Raw genomic sequence first — 20,349 nt, 5'->3', positions numbered from 1 at the left:
GAGAACGTGTGGTGGAGTGGTCAAAGTGCCGTTAACTAAAGAACTGTTGAATGAGTGTTCATCCGCCCGCAACCAATACAGGATGTTCTTGGATGATGAGAGGAAGAAAATGTTAGGGTTCCTGTCTGTCTCCCCTGTGTATATGTGTTCTCAGATTATCCTAGTGTGTGCATCTGGCTCCCTCTGTCTGTCTTGTGCGTCATGTCTGTTTTCTACCTGGAGAAGTTCAGCAGCAGCAATCATCCCACCTGGGCAGATCATCACACCAGGAACTCATCCACCAATCAACTGTCCACAGTATTTAAACACCGGACCTTTCTGCATTCCTCGCTGGATCGTCCAGTTACCCATCTGGTATATCGTGGCCTTTCTTGCTTCTCTGCCTCAACAAGTTCATGTCTAACGTAATTTTTGTATTTAGACTCCTGGTGTCGTGGATCCTGCCTGTCCTGTCTGCCTGCAACCTCCTGGACTGTTTTCCTCCATATAATCCACTTCCTCGTCCCTGGCTCCAACCAACCACCCGTCCGACTCTGCCAGCTTGCTTGCCAGTCCAGTCAGCAGCGAACCTCTGAGGATCTTGGATTTGGAAAACGGATCATCCTGTTAATTTTCTGGTCAACATTAAAACCCCTTTCTTAATTGATCACCGTCTGTCTCCTGGTTGCTCAGTGTCTGCACCGTGGGTCCAGAAACCCTTGCCTGTCGGCCTCACCGTAACAGAAAAGGGAAAAGACAAAACAGACCAACAAGAGAAAAGAGATTGAAGGTGAGCTTGAAGAGCTATGCAAGAAAAGAAGAACAATCTCAACCGTGTGTGAAACTCTACACAACGATGCAGATAGCTTTGCAGAGAAGGCTGAGAATGCAGCAGGAACCAAGATGGCGGAACTTATAACTAAATCCAATACCATGAGAAGAAGATGCAGGGAAAAGAGAGGGGAGTTAGTGGAGCTAGACTGTGAAATTGAGAAGAGAGTGGCAGAGCTACGCCACATGTCTTGAGGAGAAGGATGTCACAAATCAATGGACCTCTATTCACAGGTTCCTTAAGTCATGTGATGTTGTTTAAGACGTTTTGCAAATGTACCTACTGAGCCATAATGCGGTCCGCTTCATTTTTGCTTAATCTAATCCAATTTATGTTTTGTTTCAGGTTTCCTGCATCACAAAGGAAAATAAATGAAAATGACAACTGTGAGCTTTGTGTTTTAAATCTACATGGACCAAACCATGTTGAAAGGGTTGGCTATCAAACTGTCAATTTCTTTTTACAAAAAAGCCTCTCGTGAATAGCCCTTTCGGATAGTTTTGCGTATGGCACAGAACTGATAATAAACGGGAAATTTAGTGTCTTTATTTCCATTGTAGGAGCCAATAAATTGAATATTCCGGATAAGTCGTTATAAAATTTTGAGGGATAAAATTTTATTTGGTGAGGTATTAAAAAGCCTTAAATTTTATTTTCAAAATGGTGCAAGAACCCTGTGTGTGTGTGTGGGAGGATGGATGGTGGAAGGATGGTGTGTGTGTGTGGGAGGAAAGAGTATGTGAGGGATGGATGGTGTATGCGTGGGAGGATGAATGGAGGAGTGGAAGGAGAGTGTGTGTGTGTGTGTTTGTTTGTGTGTGTGTTGGTCTGGGGGGGGGGCAGGATTAGTTCTCGGGGTGTGCGGCTGGGCACTGGGGTGTGGGGCTGGCCTCTGGCGGTGGCCGTCTGGGCGGGCCGGGTCCCCCCGGGTGGCGTGCTGGCCCTCGGCCTGTGGGGGTGGGGGGGTGTCCCTGCGCTCCTGGGCCCGGGCCCTCTGCCCCGTCTGTCCCGGGCGGCCGGTGCTCGGGGGGGGGTCGGGGACTGCTGGCCTCGGCCTGCCGGGGCTGGTGCCCTGTGTCCGCGGGGGGGGCTCCTGCTGGGGTCTCCTGCTGCTGTCTTCCTGGGCGGGCGAGTGGTCGTCTCTGTGGACCGGTCGGGGTCTGTTGCCTACGGGGGGGCTGGTGGCCTGGGTCTCGGGACCGCTGGCCTGACTCTGGCCTATGTTCAGGTGAGGTGGCATCTGCATGATCACTCTGCATGGTCACTCCTTCCTGAACGTCTCCACTCCGTATATTCAGTATGTTGACACAGTCTCTGCGTCGCCGTGTAGCCGAGTCCTCCAGCACATCCACACAGGTTTCTCTGCGTGTGTTCTTGAATACAGCAGTTTCACTTATATCTATTATCATATTTTTTTTTTTCTTCAATATACCTTTTCTCTCTATTCTTATAATTATTCTTAAAATTTTATTATTATTTCTGTTATTATTATTATTATTATTATTATTATTATTATTATTATTATTATTATTATTATTATTATTATTACTATTATTATTATTATTATTATTATTATTATTGTGATTATTATTATTGTTACTATTATCAACTAGTTGTGTAATGACCTACTGGCTAGGATGATCTTAGCTATATATGTTGTAAGTAGTATGGATTACATGGTCTTTTGTATGATGTCTGAAGTCCCCACCTGCACTCCCCACACCCTTTCTGTCCCTCTCCCTCCCCTCCCTTTTCTCTCTCCCTTCTTTTCTCTCTCTCTCTCTCTCTCTGTCCCCTCCGATCGAGTCCAGCATTAAGAGTTTGATTTAATAAAGTTTTTCATATCATCAAGAGGGACTTTATACATGTAGTATAAATCCCTGCTTGATAGAGTAAAATTGCCCGGCACCAGACAGCAGCCAGACAATCATTCTGTTTGCAACGATGCTGGACAAGACAGGTGAAAAAAATAAAAAATAAAAAAATAAAAAAATAAAGACCTGCAATGTTTAGTGTGTTATTGTTTAAATTGTTAATCTTGTAGTTTTTTATTTTTGTGAATTTAATTGATACTTTTTGGCTAAATAAAATGCTGCAGTTATTAATTTGTTAAATGTTCACTGTTTTGAACATTATCTATGATGTAGGGCTGGGTGATGTGGTCTATTCCTGATAAACCAATATTTACTGGCTTCATCCTGATACACGATGTATATCTTGAGGTTTTTAAATCTCTTCTAAAAGACTTTGTACATGATGAATTCAGCATTATCATGAATAAAAGGACACCAGTAGGATTTCAGTAAACTCTGCAACATTTAACTTCATTGTGATTTTTCACTTTCAACAAACTTTTTATTCTGAACCAGGGACCTGCTCTCATAAACTTAATAAAAACCAGTGTTTCCCCAACCATCAGGGGGTCACCCCAACCCCCAACATTAACCCCCACCACCCCAAGAAGATCAAGTTTATTTCATTTTCTATAATTACTTAATTAATATCTTATATCTTTTTAAAATAATTATTTTATTTTAAAATATTTTCTTATTATTTATGTTAAGAACTATTTTGCACCAGACCACAATAGAAGTAATCTAAGGTTCCCTTTCCTCTAGAACAGGTTTATATTTTGTTCCTTTATTATAAATAATAAACAGCTTGATCTTGTTTAACTTATTCTCATGATGACATGTAATTATGTCGTGTCATGTCTCTATGTGCCGCGTGCACACAGGTGAGCTACATTCCCATCAGCAGCATCTGCAGTGATGTGGATTCTGCATCGGTCTGTGTGGTGAAAAAGGAAATTAAATGAAAGGAGAAGGTCCTGGTTGACCAGTAGATCTACATTCCTAGCTTCACCTATTTTTTACAAAGCTGTGATGGGTAGTGACTGAAAGAACAAGATCGTGAATACAAGCGGACCGAAATGAGTTTCCTCTGCAGGGTGCCCAGAGACAGGGTAAGAAGGTCGGTCAGTGTAGGGTCACTGCTCCTCTGCATCAAGAGGAGCCAGATGAGGTGGCTCAGGTATCTGGTTAAAATGCCTCCTTGACGCCTCCCTGGTGAGGTGTTCCAGACACGTCCCACAAGGGTGAAGGCCGGGGGAAGGCCCAAAAATAACTGGGGGGACTACATGTCACAGCTGGCCTGGGAGCACTACGGGATCCACCCAGATGTGTTAAAAGAAAAGGCTGGGGAGAGGGAAATCTGGGCTTTCATGCTCAGACAACTATCTCCTCGACCCAACCCTCATTTAATGGCAAGAGGATGGATGGATGCCCGGGATGCCCAGCAACATATGTCAACCTTCTTGCTAAAGGACCAGCATGGTCACACCTGGGCAATAGAGGCAGACTTTAGGAAATACTGGTCTTTCCGAGAGAGATAGTGACAACTAGCCAAATATCTGGCTAGACATTGTCATGTGGTCTGTGGTGGAGAAAAGGGTGCTGCTCATAGAGGCTCTGTGATAGAGCTAATCATCCATTGGGCACAGAGTAGGGCAGCAGCTAATGAAAGGAAATCTCTAAAGAAATCTAAGCTGGCAGTGGAGTACCAAAAGACTGGCTGGAAATACAGGGTTTACCCTGTGGAGTTGCTGGAGAAACAACAGTCCAGTGGCTGCAAGGTGTGGGCATGGCAGGTTGAAGCTTGAGGAAAGCCACAAAGGCACTGGGAGAGGAAGCAGAGAAAGGAAGCTATTGATGCTTTGCTATGGAGAAGAGATGTCAGCACTCCCCACTGAAGGCAGCTGCAGGTGGTGGCCATGAGATGTCTCCAGTGTGTTACTGGAACCCCTGCCAGAAGATGCAGGCTACTGGTTTTAGGGGAGAAACATCCATGAATAGCAGATTGCACCTGATAACCCTGCAGCTGCCCTGATGGTACTGATGGAAATCTGACAGGCTTAAAGGGCAAAGCCGGAACCACCACATCTCCTGTACACATAACCATCTGGGACTCCGTCTGGTTTCCAGGAGAAGATCTCTGGATTTTATGCAAAGGTACTGGTGTTGTCACTTTTTCCAGGTAAAAAAAAAAAAAATCCTGGGGATAAGCCATTGCCTTGGCAACCAGGAATATGGGTGAGAAACGTGATCTTGTATGAACCGATCAGACAGAAATGCTCACAACCAAGAAATAAAAGATCATTTTTCCAAGTGAATCTATATGTTGTTTTTATAGATGTGTGTACATTTATACATTCAGAGAAAAATGCCACTGTAATGGTTATAAAATGGTTGTTGATATAAAGCAAAAGAATATCATTTTGTAATACTGGTGTTGGAGAAAACCTTAAAAATGCACAAGTAATAAAGAACATGTACTTCTTCCCACAGTATTAAAGAAGGCAGGTACTAATTTCCCACTTTCCTAATTAATCAGGTACTGTTCCAAACATTTTCTTTATACCTTTCTCTTTAGGGTCTTCTCCTGCGTGTTCTTTGATGGATCAAAATATGACAGACTACTTCTCTCAGTTAACTACAATTGATATGAGAAATGTGCAAGTACAGAATTCTGGATTTGTATTATCTGTCCCCTGGACTTATACAATACGGAGTCTGTTTCCGTTACAGTCAGAACTCCCTCTAACTGATCCTGGAATCCTTTATATAGGGTCTGATTATACACAGTTTTGCTGACTAATGGTGCAGTTGCAGAAGCCTGGTTGGCTGCAGTCACAGGTCAACCACATGCAGATCTCTACAGCCTTCCTTGTGACCCCCATCTGCTTGTGTCCTAAAAAACAGGAAGAAGAAGACAATACGCAGACAAGCAGGTTTCCTCTGGACTCTGGTTAACTTAGACATTACCTTTGAGTCTAACATTCCACATGTTGTTTTACCAGCAGACACAATTAATCAGCCCCCACATGTTCTTCTCACTCACCCCATATGAGGAGTCTCAGTGTTGCTTAAGCACACTGTTAGTAAGTATATGAGCTTAAAGATAAGAGATATTTAATATGATTAACAGAGTAAGAATATAAATGAAAATAAGTAGCACACTTAAGTAATTTTTGATGAGTATCGCAATAAATTTATTTACAGTACCAACATGTGATCCTCAGACCCATTGTGAGACCATATGCTGGTGTGGTTGACCCTGGGTTCCTCCTAATACAAGACAATGCTAGACCTTATGTGGCTGGAGTGTGTCAGCAGTTCCTACAAGACGAAGGCATTGATGCTATGGACTGACCCGCCCATTCCCCAGACCTGAATCCAGTTGAGCACATCTGGGACATCATGTCTGGCTCCACCCACCAACACCACATTGCACCACAGACTGTCCAGGAGTTGATGGATGCTTTAGTCCAGGTCTGGGAGGAGTTGCCTCAGGAGACCATCAGCCACCTCATCAGGAGCATGCCCAGGCGTTGTACGGAGGTCCTACAGGCACGTGGAGGCCACACACACTACCAAGCCTCATTTTGACTTGTTTTAAGGACATTACATGAAAGTTGGATCAGCCTGTAGTGTGTTTTTCCACTTTCATTTTGAGTGTGACTCTAAATCCAGACCTCCATTGGTTAATAAATTTGATTTCCATTAATAGTTTTTGTGTGATTTTGTTGTCAGCACATTCAACTATGTAAAGAACAAAGCGTTTAATAAGAATATTTCATTCATTCAGATCTAGGATGTTATTTTAGTGTTCCCTTTATTTTATTTTATTTCATTTATTTATTTGTTTATTTTGAGCAGTGTATCTCCGAGACAACCAGTTAAGAAACTCAAAGAGAGACTCTCTGCTTTGGAGTAAAGCACAATGGTGAGTGAGACGACTACCATTAATAAGTCTTAAAGCACTACGATGGACAGTGTTTAGAGACTGAAGACATTATGACCAAACATCTCCATCTTTATCTGGTCTGGTCAAGAGACGTTGCTCCAGAGGTCTTGTGGTTTATTCAGATCCAGCTTTGCAAACCTAAACTGTGCTGCCATGTTCTTCTTTAAGAGGTTTTCTCTGCAATCCTTCCAAACAAGCCGTACTTGTTCAGTCTTTTTCTAATTGGACTGTCATGAACTTTAACATTTAACTTGCTAACTGAAGCCTGGAGATTCTGAGATGTAGTTCTTGGGTTTTTTATGGTTTTTCTCATTATTGCACAGTCTGGCCTTGGGGTGAATTTGCTGGGAACTCCACTCATGGGAAAATTGAATGTTTTCAGCTGGTTAGGACAGCATGATGCAGAAACTCAACCAGCTGAGGCCTCAACCTACCACCTCCACCCAATCAATAGATGCTGGTATGAACAGGTTGTTGGTTAACTGTAACCAACCACTCCCAGTACGAGATGCCATTAAGATGACTTTGTAAAACTGGTTTTGTTGGATTGTTTCTCAACAAGAGCAGAAAACAGAGACACTGGTGAGGCTGAAACATCCTTACTGATCATATATTAATTTTGTGTTAGGTTTAATCCTCACATTTATAAATACATATTTCTAAATATTAGTAATGTATTCAGGCTAATTCTGATATTTACAAGCTTTGTTTTCCATGTAGTTTACAGATCAAATTGCTACCAGAGCAGGTGGAGGAAGCCTGAAATACAGACTCATACTGCTTCATTTCCTGGAACAAACAAACTCCTCCTTTCTCTCCAGCACAGAGTTCAGCTCTGACAGTTGATTTCCTGGTTCCTCCTTTTTCACAGATCTGACAGTTTAGGGATCGGTGTAATCTCTGTGCTGCAAACAGAGAGCTGACAAGTCAAACTACTGGAGATCAGTGTGTGAAAGTCAAAGAAGAGAAACTTGGGTTCGGCTTCTGTGACTGAAGGAAGAAGTTAATCTGATGAAACGCTGGTTCGTGTCGATCTGTAAAATATAGCAGCGCAGAAATAAGATGGATTCAGAAAAAATCTCTTGTTCCATCTGTCTGGATCTACTGAAGGATCCGGTGACTATTCCCTGTGGACACAGCTACTGTATGAACTGTATTAAAACCCACTGGAATGAAGAGGATCAGAGGGGAATCCACAGCTGTCCTCAGTGCAGGAAAACGTTCATACCGAGGCCTGTCCTGGAGAAAAACATCCTGTTAGCAGAGTTAGTGGAGGAGCTGAAGAAGACTGGACTCCAAGCTGCTCCAGCTGATCACTGCTATGCTGGACCTGAAGATGTGGCCTGTGATGTCTGCACTGAGAGGAAGCTGAAAGCCATCAAGTCCTGTCTGGTCTGTCTGGTTTCTTACTGTGAGAAACACCTCCAACCTCATTATAAATCTTTTACTTTTAAAAAACATAAACTAGTTGAGGCTTCCACTGAACTCCAGCAGCTCATCTGTTCTCGTCATGATGAGGTGATGAAGATTTTCTGTCGTACTGATCAGCAGAGTATCTGTTATCTCTGCTTAATGGATGAACATAAAGGACATGAAACAGTTCCAGCTGCAGCAGAAAGAGCTGAGAAGCAGAAGGAGCTGGAGGTGAGTCGTCAACAAATCCAGCAGAGAATCCAGGACGGAGAGAAAGATGTGAAGCTGCTTCAACAGGAGGTGGAGGCCATCAATGGCTCTGCTGATAAAGCAGTGGAGGACAGTGAGAAGATCTTCACTGAGCTGATCCGTCTCATCCAGAAAAGAAGCTCTGATGTGAAGCAGCAGATCAGATCCCAGCAGGAAACTGAAGTGAGTCGAGTCAAAGAGCTTCAGGAGAAGCTGGAGCAGGAGATCACTGAGCTGAAGAGGAAAGACGGCGAGCTGGAGCAGCTCTCACACACAGAGGATCACACCCAGTTTCTACACAACTACCCCTCACTGTCAGCACTCAGTGAGTCTACACACTCATCCAGCATCAATATTCGTCCTCTCAGATACTTTGAGGATGTGACAGCAGCTGTGTCAGAGACCAGAGATAAACTACAGGACATCCTGACAGAGAAATGGACAAACATCTCACTGGCAGTCACTGAAGTGGATGTTTTACTGTCTGAAGCAGAACCAAAGAGCAGAGATGACTTCCTAAAATATTCAACAGAAATCACACTGGATCCAAACACAGCACACACACATCTGTTATTATCTGAGGGAAACAGAAAAGTAACAACAATGAAACAACAACAGTTTTATTCTAGTCATCCAGACAGATTCACTTATTTCCGTCAGGTCCTGAGCAGAGAGAGTCTGACTGGACGTTGTTACTGGGAGGTGGAGTGGAGCGGAAGGTTTGTCAATGTAGCAGTCGCCTACAAGAACATCAGCAGATCAGGAAAGTCAGCTAAATGTTATTTTGGATTGAACAACAAATCTTGGTCATTACAATGTGAAACAAACAGTTACACATTTTGGCACAACAGAGTCCAAACCTCAGTCTCAGGTCCTCCTTCCTCCAGAATAGGAGTGTATCTGGACCACAGAGCAGGTATTCTGTCTTTCTACAGCGTCTCTGAAACCATGACTCTCCTCCACAGAGTCCAGACCACATTCACTCAGCCGCTCTATGCTGGACTCTGGTTAGGATTACAAACCACTGCTGAGTTTATTAAATAGAGAAACTACTGCAGCTTCAGGCAGGTTGTGTTTAAACATGATGAATTTTCTTCTGTTTGCTTTAATTTTTCTTTCAAAGTCCATAACATCTTAAATATTGTAAAGTTTATTAAATGCCTGAAACCCAAAAGTGTTTTGTAAAAACTCTTTTAATGAACTTCATGTCAAACCCAAAAGTTTAAAACAAAGAGTTAAAATAAAGAACTGGCCTCACTGCTCCAGTAACTTTGGGGTGGACTGAATGTTAAGATAAAATACATCTTACTTCATTAAAATGTCAAAGAATTACATCAGTTTAATTCACCCCAATTAATAGAACTTTACTTGTTCAGTTATGAATATTTGATCAATCTTGTTGTAGTGTTTTATTTTTTTATTTTGTGGATTTAATTTATTATTTTTGGCTAAATAAAATACTGTTGTGATTAATTTGTTAAATGATCAGAGCTTGAACTGTTTTCTGTTCTTTCAGACTTTTTTAAAGCTGCTCAACTACAAAGATTTGTTCTTTTTTCTGTGTGAAATATTCCAATAAAATCTATTATTTTAATTCTAATGACCATGATGGAGATAATTTCAACATTTTACCAGTGAAAATACAAAAAAATAATTTGTTTTCTGCAGATGCTGTAAAGGACTCACATCTGCTGGATTGGGATTAATATGTGTTTTTAAAAGGATCAAACTTAAAGCTGTTAGAATAATGCAGCAGCAAATATTCACACATGTGGAAGGTTGTACAAACTTTATTTGCTCACAGTGAATAAATCTTTTTTTTTTTTTTTTTTTTTTTTCAAATATGTTTATAGATTTTTTTTTGTCCAAAAAAGAACAACACAGAAATTCTCAGCAACCCAACGAAAGAAAAGAAAAGAAAAGAAGAAGAAGAAGAAGAGGAAGAAGAAGAAGAAGAAGAAGAAGAAGAAGAAGAAAAAAAAAAAACAATTAAAATTAGGCATCAAAAGAAGCATCAGTCCATGTACTGTCAGTCTGAAAGTGGATTTTTTTTACTTTAATCAGAAGCTGGTGAAAAGTCTGTGCTTGATGGGGAGGAAGATGCAAAGCTCCAGAAGGTCACCGATGACTGTGAACAAAGATTTGATGAGGTAAAATCCATTGTTCAAACCAACCTCTGGACCAAATTTGGACAAGACTTGCTAGAAGCTGCTTTTGAAGAAGCAGAAAGAGCCATGCATTCTCAATACCCGCAGAGAGCATTAACTGTGAAGTCTATGAAGTTCACCTCACTATAGTGGACAAATTAATCAAGGAGGCTTCCAAAGCATTGTTAGCGTGGGAGACATGGATCTTGTCATCACATGAAAGAAACTTCCGAAAGAGAATAAAGGATTTGAGAGGAGCCTATATTGACCTTGAGATGAAGAAGGCTGAGTTTGCCAGGGCACGGAGGATTGCTGGAGAAACACATGCAGCAGATGTGAAAACAGTAGTAACAGGAGTGCCAGTTGTGAAGCTCAAGCCAACTCAACTATCTAAATTTAGCGGCTGCAGGAGAGACTTCCACTACTGCAGGATGGATTGGCAAAGCCTCCAAAGGGAGGGTGAACCATCAGGCTCATCAGAGGTCAAAAAGATTCAGCTTCTTGACAGTATAGATGAGAGGATTTTCAGAGACCTCAGACTCTCATCTTACAAAACTGCAGATGATATCTTCAGAGTGTTGAAAAACAGGTATGGAAACAAGAACACAATTGCTCTTGAGCAAGTTCCACCTGTCAAAGGAAATCAGTCCAGAAAAGTAGTATACTTAATTCAGATTATAGAGAAAGCTCTTGCCAACCTTGCAGATCTTGGGAGCACTGGTGCCATCAAAAACCCCCGGATTGTGAAATCCATTGAGAGCAAGCTACCAGAGTTTGTGAAGAAAGACTGGCTTGTGTTCATGGTGGATCCCACTAATGGTGTCCACCAGGATAACCACTTTGACATACTGCTCTCCTTCCTGAAAAAACAGGAAGCAATCTTTGAAAGGCTAGACCACTTAAAAACTGTGGACAGGTCAGAGAAAGCAGATATGGTGGGCAGAAAATTTAACATAAATTATGCATCAACTAAAACCACTAAGAAAGAGGATGTGGATGAAGGGTGCATTGTCTGTGGGGATCAGAAACACAAAGACAGAATATTCTTCTGCAAGAAATTTAAAGCCTTGAAGCCATCAGATAAAGAAGCAGGAAGTAGAAAGTTAGAGCAGTGGAACTTTTATTTGACACCTTTTATTAAACAGGAAACAGGAAATAGAGAAGGTCCAAGCTGTGAATAGAGCATGGTTGCACCTGTATATTTTCTCTTGTGAATCCAAGAGCATCCTTCTGGTTAATCCTTCAGAAAGCAATGGCTTTTCACTCTGATTCATTGCTGCCACTGTGACCCACTTTGTGAGTGTGTAAAGTGAATAAAGGAGCAAGTGCGCTCGCTATCCTGGCTCATGAAAAGGAGCTTGGCTGGCTGTTTATCTATGTCAACACTTTGGAAGTTTAACACATAGTGCGAACAGTACAGTGAAAAGCCATACTGTAAGAGGGATCCATCAGCTCAGTAATGGAAGCCAATACAGCAGGAAAGGACGAGAGGACATCAGTGTCCAGCTCTAAGCATACTTCCTCATCTAAGTCTTCAGTGTCCAATGCGGCCGCAAACGCAGAGGCTGAGGTTTTAGAGGCTGCAGCAGCTGCAGAATGCGAGGACAGGTGCAGCAGCAGGAGCAGCGTTTCACCCCTGACATCCAAACAGAGAATGGAGGTGTACCTGGAAGATCAAGCTCAGGCCAGCTTTAACAACACCAAACTCTCCCCAAATGCACCAAGCTTCCCTACAACAAGGAGTCAGGGTCATTAATGAAACAAGAAGTTTCAGACGTAAGCCCTAACTTTTCCAATGATGCTTCAGTCAGAGACCCAAACTGCACACAACCAAGCAAATATCTGCCAACCTCTGAACACCAACAACTGGGTCAACATTACCCAAACTCCTCCCATCAATCCTTACACAGTGCTCACCAGCAGCAAAACTCACCAATGAACCACTCAAAGCCCCTTCTTGGGAACATCACACAGCACACCCCTTCACCTCCAGGCGCTAATATGATGGACTTTGCTATATATCTGGCACGCAGGGAACTGGTTACCATAGGACTTACTAAGTTCAATGATAAACCTGAGAGTTTTAGACCGTGGCAGTCATCCTTCTTTAACGCCACTCAGGGCCTTAAGCTAACACCCAGTGAAGAGTTTGATCTCCTAGGGAAATGGCTAGGAAAGGAGTCATCTGAACACACTAAAAGAATTCGTACTGTTCACATCACAAACCCTGCAGCGGCACTTCAGCTGTCTTGGAAAAGGCTCCAAGAGTGCTATGCAACCCCTGAAGTGATAGAAAGTGCTCTGTTTAAGCGTTTGGATAGTTTTCCTCGTCTCAGGTTAAGGGAGAACATTAAATTAAGAGAACTGAGTGACCTGCTCATGGAACTGCTCTCAGCTAAAGAGGATGGATACCAGGTCTCAGTTATCTTGACACGCCACGGGGGGTCAACCCCATCGTTGAAAAGCTGCCAACAAACCTACAGGAAAAATAGCTTTCTGTAGGCTCAAAACACAAAGAACAAAACTATGTTTGTTTCCCACCATTCTCTTTCTTCGTCAACTTTGTGAGCAGCGAAGCAAAAGCCAGAAATGATTCCAGTTTCGGCTCGATCAATAGTGGCCGCTTTCAGTACTGCAGTGACAGGCCCAAACCAAGGCAGGATGGTGCGAGAACTGCTGTTGCTGTGCATAAGACAGATGTGTCTTCAGCAGCTGACTCAAGCTCAGTGTATAAAACAGGAATGCAAAAGAAATGTGGAAATGTTCCAGCTAAATACTGTCCACTTCACAACAAATCCCACCCTTTGGAAAAATGTAGAGCTTTTAAAAGGAAGCCACTATCAGAACGCAAAAAGTTATTAAAGGAACATAAAAGATGCTTAAGGTGTTGCTCAGCTGCTCATGTTGCCAGGGAATGTCAAGTGGAAATGAAATGCAGTGATTGTGAGAGTGACAAGCACTGTACAGCCCTGCATCCAGATGTTATGTCTTTATCGGCCATGCTTTCTATGACAGAACCAGACACAGAGCAAGAAAGCATTCCTCTCCAAGAAGTTACTTCAAGGTGCACTGAAGTCTGCAGAGGAGGCCTCCCTGCTCGATCATGTGCAAAGATATGCTTAGTACGAGTTTTTCCAAAAGGACAGCGAGAACACTCAGTCAAGATGTATGCTATTCTTGATGACCAGAGCAATCGTTCATTGGCCAGGTCTGAGTTTTTCCAACTTTTTGGAATCTTTGGCGACCTTTCACCTTACTTATTGAGGACTTGTGCTGGCACTACAGAGATGAGTGGAAGAAAGGCAGTGGGGTTCCAGATCCAAGCAATAAATGGTGGAGTTTGACTTCAAGACTGGGATACTGAAATTCCAGCAGGCAAATCAAAGGACTGGGAAACATGGAAAAGGCCATTGCAGGACTTGAGCAGCCTCCAGCTTCCCTGTTCTTACACCAAACAGTCACTCTCTTCTGCAGCATACACAGAACTCTGTCTGTTTTCTGATGCTTCTAGCTGGGCCATAGGAGGTCAGACTGACCACTCTCTTCCAGACCTTGGATGTGGGAAAGTTAAGGCTGGTTTTTCTAAGACACACATTTGGTAGATAGCAATAGCTGTTTAGGATTTCCGCCTGTTTTGGTTCTTTGGTGCATGATTCTCCTCTGAGAACTGGAAGAAGAGTGGTGCCATCCAGTCTCCTTTCTCTGACTTTATCAGTTTTGAGACTGACCTTCAGCTGGGGCCAGCTGAATAAAGCTGTCTTTCTCTGATGAATCGGGGAGGGTCCTCTTCTGACTTTTCGTGGGTCAGAAGACTGCTCTCAACTTGCAAGTAATTTTGTATTCAATACTTCTCCTGTAATAAACTTCATATATTTTTACTCATTCCAGACTCTTGGTCATTTTTCTACGACAAAAGACAGAGTGATTACCGGTGTTTGTCCACCACCACGTATGATTGAACTAGATCTCAGTTTTTTTCTATTAAAACATGAAAGTGTCTTAATATACAGCAAAATATCTGGTATTAAAATATTTTTTGTCCTCACAAAAACACAACAGCTGCAGAAACTGCCTCTCGTGTTCAGGACATTTCTCCTCTAAAGGTAGGGCTTGAAAACAGTCAAGCTTTATTTAAAAAAAAGCAATATCAAGTGTTTTTTGGTGAATTTGGTTCACTGCCGTGACAAAACACCTACGTGGCCAAAATTGACTTCAGTTACCAAGATACTTGTAAATTCTGATTTTTATGTGTAAAAAAACAAACATATACACACACAAGTATTTATTCTGTAATAATTAATTCATGTATTTACTTGCAATCAGATCGAAACCAAATCGTACAGTATCACACACACCACTAGTTTCCAACAAAGACTGAGATGAAAACAGTGAAAACTGTTGATGTACTGAGAACATCTGAAGTTCATCTGTTCATCTTCAGCTGATGAGGAGGCATAACAAACTCATAACTACATGACTTTATCTTCATGGGGCCAAGTTATGTGCTAATGTTTTGCTTCAGAACAGGCAGAACCCAACATGTCCTAATGTTCAGATCCAGCTCCATGAAGATGTTTATCTGAACCTGACAGGTCGGTGCAATTTCCAACTCACCTGATCTAGAATGGGATGAACTAAAACACCCAGTTCACTAAAAATTCACTGTTCTTCTATAATGTTCTTCAAGTTAGATTTAATTTCACACAACATTTACCTCCATAGATCAGGACACACTTCTGGATTTTAAAGAACACAGTGATAACATGTTGAGAGAAGAAGAAGATGAATGGATATAATAACATGAACATTATTTATGATGTAGGGATGGGTGATGTGGTCTATACCTGATAAACCAATATTTACTGGCTTCATCCTGATGCACGATATATATCTTAATGTTTATAAATCTCCTCTAAAACACTTTGTACATGATGAGTTCAGCATTATCATCAATAAAAGGACACCAGTAGGATTTCAGTAGTGTTTCAGAAAACTTTGCAAAATTTAACTTCATTGTGATTTTTCACTTTCAACAAACTTTTTATTCTGAACCAGGGACCTGCTCTCATAAACTTAATAAAAACCAGTGTTTCCCCAACCATCAGGGGGTCACCCTAACCCCCAACATTAACCCCCACCACCCCAAGAAGATCAAGTTTATTTTATTTTCTATAATTACTTAATTAGTATTTTATAGTTTTTAATGTAATTATTTTATTTTAAAATATTTTCTTATTATTTATGTTAAGATCTATTTTGCACCAGATTATGAGGGATCTAAGCATAGCATTTTATGATACACACTCAAGATTTACCATATAAGGTTCTCTGTCCTACAGACTGGATTCACACACGAACATGTCTTCTATGCACACAAACATCCTATATGCAAACGCTATGATTGGAGGATACAGGACTGAGGAATTTTCTTTGTTTAAACCATATATAAGACAGAACTGTACATCAAGTCTTTGGGGTCTTCGTTCTGGTTTTGGGACCTCCAGATTTTTCTGCAGAAATCTGTTTTGATGTCTGAACTTTTGTAATAAACTTCTTTTTATTATTCAAGTCAGCGTCCAGAGACATTTTTGCCTGAGGTTCAACTTTTCCACATCTCCTTATCAAGATACATCAATTACAACAGAAGTAATTTAAGGTTCCCTTTCCTCTAGAACAGGTTTATATTTTGTCCTTCATTATAAAAAATCTGATGATCTTTTTAAACTTATTCTCATGATGACATGTAATTATGTCGTGTCATGTCTCTGCGTGCCGCATGCACACAGGTGAGCTACATTCCCATCAGCAGCATCTGCAGTGATGTGGATTCTGCATCTGTCTGTGTGGTGAAAAAGGAAATGAAATGAAAGAAAAAGGTCTTGGCTTACCAGTAGATCTACATTCCTAACCTCATCCATTGTTCACAAGCTGTGATAGGTACTGGCCGAAAGAACGAGATCACGAACACAAGCGGGCAAAATGAGTTTCCTCTGCAGGGTGGTCAGGTATCTGGTTAAGATGCCTCCTTGACACCTCCCTGGTGAGGTGTTCCAGACACGTTCCACAAGGAGAAGGCCGGGGCAAGGCCCAAGACAATTTGGGGGGACTACATCTCACGGCTAGTCTGGGAGCCCTTGGGGTCCACCCAGATGTGTTGAAAGAAAGGGCTGGGGAGAGGGAAATCTGGGCTTTCATGCTCAAACAACTGTCTCCTCGACCCAACCCTCAGTTAGTGGCGGAAGGGCGGAAGGATGGATGGATGGATGGATGGATGGATGGATGGATGGATGGATGGATGGATGGATGGATGGATGGATGGATGGATGTTTGTTTCCGGATCCATTAGATCGATAACATGCTTTAAAAATGCCATTATTTGAATGTTATTTAACACATGTTGAGGCAAAAAGTTACTCTGTCAAGGATGAGGAGTCTGGTTCTGAAGTGAAAAATTTATTGAACACAGAATTAAAATACAAAGATTAGAATTGCAATCCGAGAGACTGTTCAGAGGTCTGACAGCACAGAGATCTGAAGAGAATCTAATAAGACACACACAGGCAGCATCTTTTAAGCAGAATGATCACGTCACAGCACATCATATATCTTGTAAGATAAAAACAAAGAGATTGTCTGTTCCTCACACAGGATTAGACACTTCAACAAACCTAATGAGCTTTTGCATTTATTGAGCACATAAACAACCCCATTGACATTAAGGCAGGATGCCCTGCTGGGTCATCCTGAAGGTATCTGGCTAGTATCAGATAAGTCACACAGGTCAGTGTGAACTGCTCTAAGGAATGCATCAACTTTACGATAGCAACAGGCTACTCAGCATTAATCTCTGTTACCAAGAACTTAAACAATCTGTTTACCTTGAGAGTGATCAGAATAGCACAATATTAAAGTGAATATATGAAATTTCCACAACACTCATCTTGATTATACATTAGTTTTAATTAAGTATTTTCCTCAAAGTTTTGTGTTTGGAGAGTTTGACCTGTTCATCGTGTCTTAATTAATTATGCCTGAGTTAGCGTAGAACAGGGGTGTCAAACTCCGGTCCTCGAGGGCGGGTATCCTGCAGGTTTCCATTGTATCCCTGATCTAACACACCTGAATAAAATCAAATGGATCCAACAGCTTCTTGTCAATTTCTTCACAATAACCCATTAATTTCAGTGAGGTGTGTTAGATCAGGGAAACAATGAAACCTGCAGGATACCGGCCCTCGAGGACCGGAGTTTGACACCTGTGGCATAGGGGAAACGTGTTGCTGCTGCTCGTCCATTACAACACTGGACGTGATAGTAACACCGCGTCTTGTGTTCTGCATTATTCCCCTCTCAAGTAAAATCTTTATTAATGCATTTTATGCCTGAATTAATGTTCTTTCTGATTGAGGAAATTAGTTTGAAGTAAAGACTGTCTAAAGTAGTAGTTTTAGGCTTTATTTAAGTTTTACTCACAGTTTTCTTGCTAGTCGCATCACATGGTGAAAGTAGAACTGCATTAGGTAGGTAGGGATGACTGGACCGATTGTGTGCAATGTTCAGTACTTAAAGAAGATAGGCTTTATTATAACTCACTCATTGTGTTCTGTTATATATTCCCATATTGTTAACATGCTAATGCTAATGGCTTTAAAGGTAGAATGCATCAGTCTCTTTTATTATAACTGTTATGTGGCATAATATTTTAATTCATGTCTATTAAGTTAATTTTGTTATATTTTCATGTCAGAATGTGATGTATTGTTGAAAAGTGTGTTCTTGTAAAATCCACATTACAACGTGTCTTGTGTTTGCTCTGCATTATTCTCCGCTCAGGGGTGTAACACCCCCACATTTCATAAAATCACACATCTGGAGGGAGCTTGGCATGAAGCCACTGCTCCTCCATACTGAAAGGACTCAGCTGAGGTGGTTTACATAATTAATGAGTCATTGTGCAGAACTTCATAGGCTGTTGGATCCATTTAATTTGGGTCAGGTGTGTTGGAGCAGAGACGCATTGAAAACCTGCAGGACACTGGCCAAGAGGTCCAGGTTTGCTGATCCCTGAGCTACACATCGATATCAGTGTGGAGGGTCTGTATATCTGTCACTCTGACCCTCACCAAGCAGACGATGAAGACTATGAATCCAAACGCTGACCTTGATAACCAGCTTTTTAAACGAGACATAGAATTTCAAAAGCAATGATTTCTCTAATTTTTTAATTAAATTATTATGGGATTAACTATTGTACAGTTTAGTACTGTGTAATACCAATCTCAGTTGTGGAGGCTTTGGTACGTTTGTCTTCCTGTGGTTGCTGACTGATTTATATTCTTTAAGAAGTGTTATTTTTTTTTTCTTTTTACTCTGGTTTTCTCTTTTCATCTTGGAGCCTGAGTCTGTAATAAAGATTGAAATGAATTAAATAAAACTATTTTAGCCAGAATGATCAAAAAATTCAAACATGCTGATTATGAGCAGTTCTGTCATTAATATCACACGATTCTCCATCACAATAACAAATAAAGATGGATACTTAACGATAGAGAAAATCCTATCTGATGTTTTATTAACTTTAAAATAATGTTTTCTAAAATGAATTTGATGAACTTCTCACAAACTTAAGTTGTTTTAAAAGTGTATTTGAAATTTATTTTAGTTCCCATAATCTACTTTTTTATTACTCAATTTTATCGTACAGTTTTTTGAGTGGATGTGGTCTGGATGCAGCTCAGAGATTAGACCAGTCCCTAAACTGTCAGATCTTTGAAAGACAGAGAACCAGGAGATACCCTGTCAGAACTGAAGTCTGTGGGAAAGAAAGGAGGAGTTTGTTTATTTCTGGAATTTAAGTATTTTGAGCTGACATTAATCTTTCTAAATGTTTTCCACTTGCATTTGAAATCTGCAAAAGTTAAAAATGTGATTTTCAGTAAATGGTAAACGGTCTGTATTTATACAGCACTTTACTGTACCTGGAACGCACTTTACATTATACATCACATTCACACACACATACACACACTGATGGCAGAAGCTGCCATGCAAGGCGTTCAACTACGACCCATCAGGAGGAATTTGGGGTTCGGTGTCTTGCTCACCTCGAACCGGTAACCCTCAGGCTACAAGACGACCGCTCTACCCACTGAGTCGCAGTAAATAAATTTACATCTTTAATTCATAATGATATTATGTTTGATTGTTGCCCATTATTTATGCTGGTGTGAAGGGACCTGGACTTCTTTTTCTTGATTCATGAAGACGTTTCATCTCCCATCTTAAAGGCTCCTTCAGCTCTGTTCACTTCTCATTTTTTACTTTTATGTGACCAACATTGTCCATTAAGATTTTTAAAGGTTTCAAACAGCATGAGACTTAAAATAATCAGGCTTTTTCAGTCTCTCCAAATAAACTCCAATGTAAGCGATGACACACTGAACATTGCAGGTCTTGAAACCTCATCATGTAGTACTTTGTATTTTGCTGCCATCTAGGGTTCATCTGATGGTACTAAAATGCATAACCTGCAAGCTCTAAAACTCCAGAAACAATATTTAGATAGAAACTTGATGTTGAAGGAAGAAAAACTTTATGCTAATTCATTTGTTTTAGATTTCGATTCTGTAATCTTACCTTTTTTATCCACCCCCATCAACACAAAGAAGAAAAATTTAAGAGATTCAACCATTTTTCCAGATCTCATGTTTCTCATTAGCAGGTCTCACTGTGAGAGAATCTCATGCAGGACGTCTTTATACTGCTGGACGGATTCTGTTCTAGTTCATTATTAATGTGTTTGCAGAAACCTGTTTAAACTCCACCTGCTCTCACCAAATAACCAGCTAATGAAAATAAATAACATGTAACCTTTATTTATTTCTGATTTGAACCGACAAAGGTCAGAAAAAGAAAAAAAAGACCT

General features: G+C 41.0%; 3 protein-coding genes across 4 annotated transcripts in view; 1 reads left to right on the top strand and 2 right to left on the bottom strand.

Moving 5' to 3' along the window:
• LOC121639776 overlaps window positions 1–20,349 on the bottom strand; it is a 565,698-nt gene that overhangs the window by 429,455 nt on the left and 115,894 nt on the right. The window lies entirely within an intron of this gene.
• The window catches only part of LOC121639814, an 882,884-nt gene that overhangs the window by 766,881 nt on the left and 95,654 nt on the right, over window positions 1–20,349 (bottom strand). The window lies entirely within an intron of this gene.
• Window positions 7,445–9,878, top strand: LOC121639752 (tripartite motif-containing protein 16-like). Its single transcript, XM_041985219.1, has one exon. It carries the CDS (start codon window positions 7,679–7,681, stop codon window positions 9,320–9,322), a length of 1,644 nt encoding a protein of 547 aa, XP_041841153.1. The 5' UTR covers window positions 7,445–7,678; the 3' UTR covers window positions 9,323–9,878.

The sequence above is a fragment of the Melanotaenia boesemani genome, chromosome 5 (genome assembly GCF_017639745.1).
Source record: "Melanotaenia boesemani isolate fMelBoe1 chromosome 5, fMelBoe1.pri, whole genome shotgun sequence".
NCBI classification, from domain to species: Eukaryota; Metazoa; Chordata; class Actinopteri; order Atheriniformes; family Melanotaeniidae; genus Melanotaenia; species Melanotaenia boesemani.
Note: the sequence above shows the minus strand (reverse complement) of the source record. Positions and strands in the feature narration are given on the sequence as shown.

Coding starts and splice junctions, on each gene's coding strand:
- LOC121639752 (XM_041985219.1), top strand. CDS start 7,679: ATGGATTCAGAAAAAATCTCTTGTTCCATCTGTCTGGATCTACTGAAG.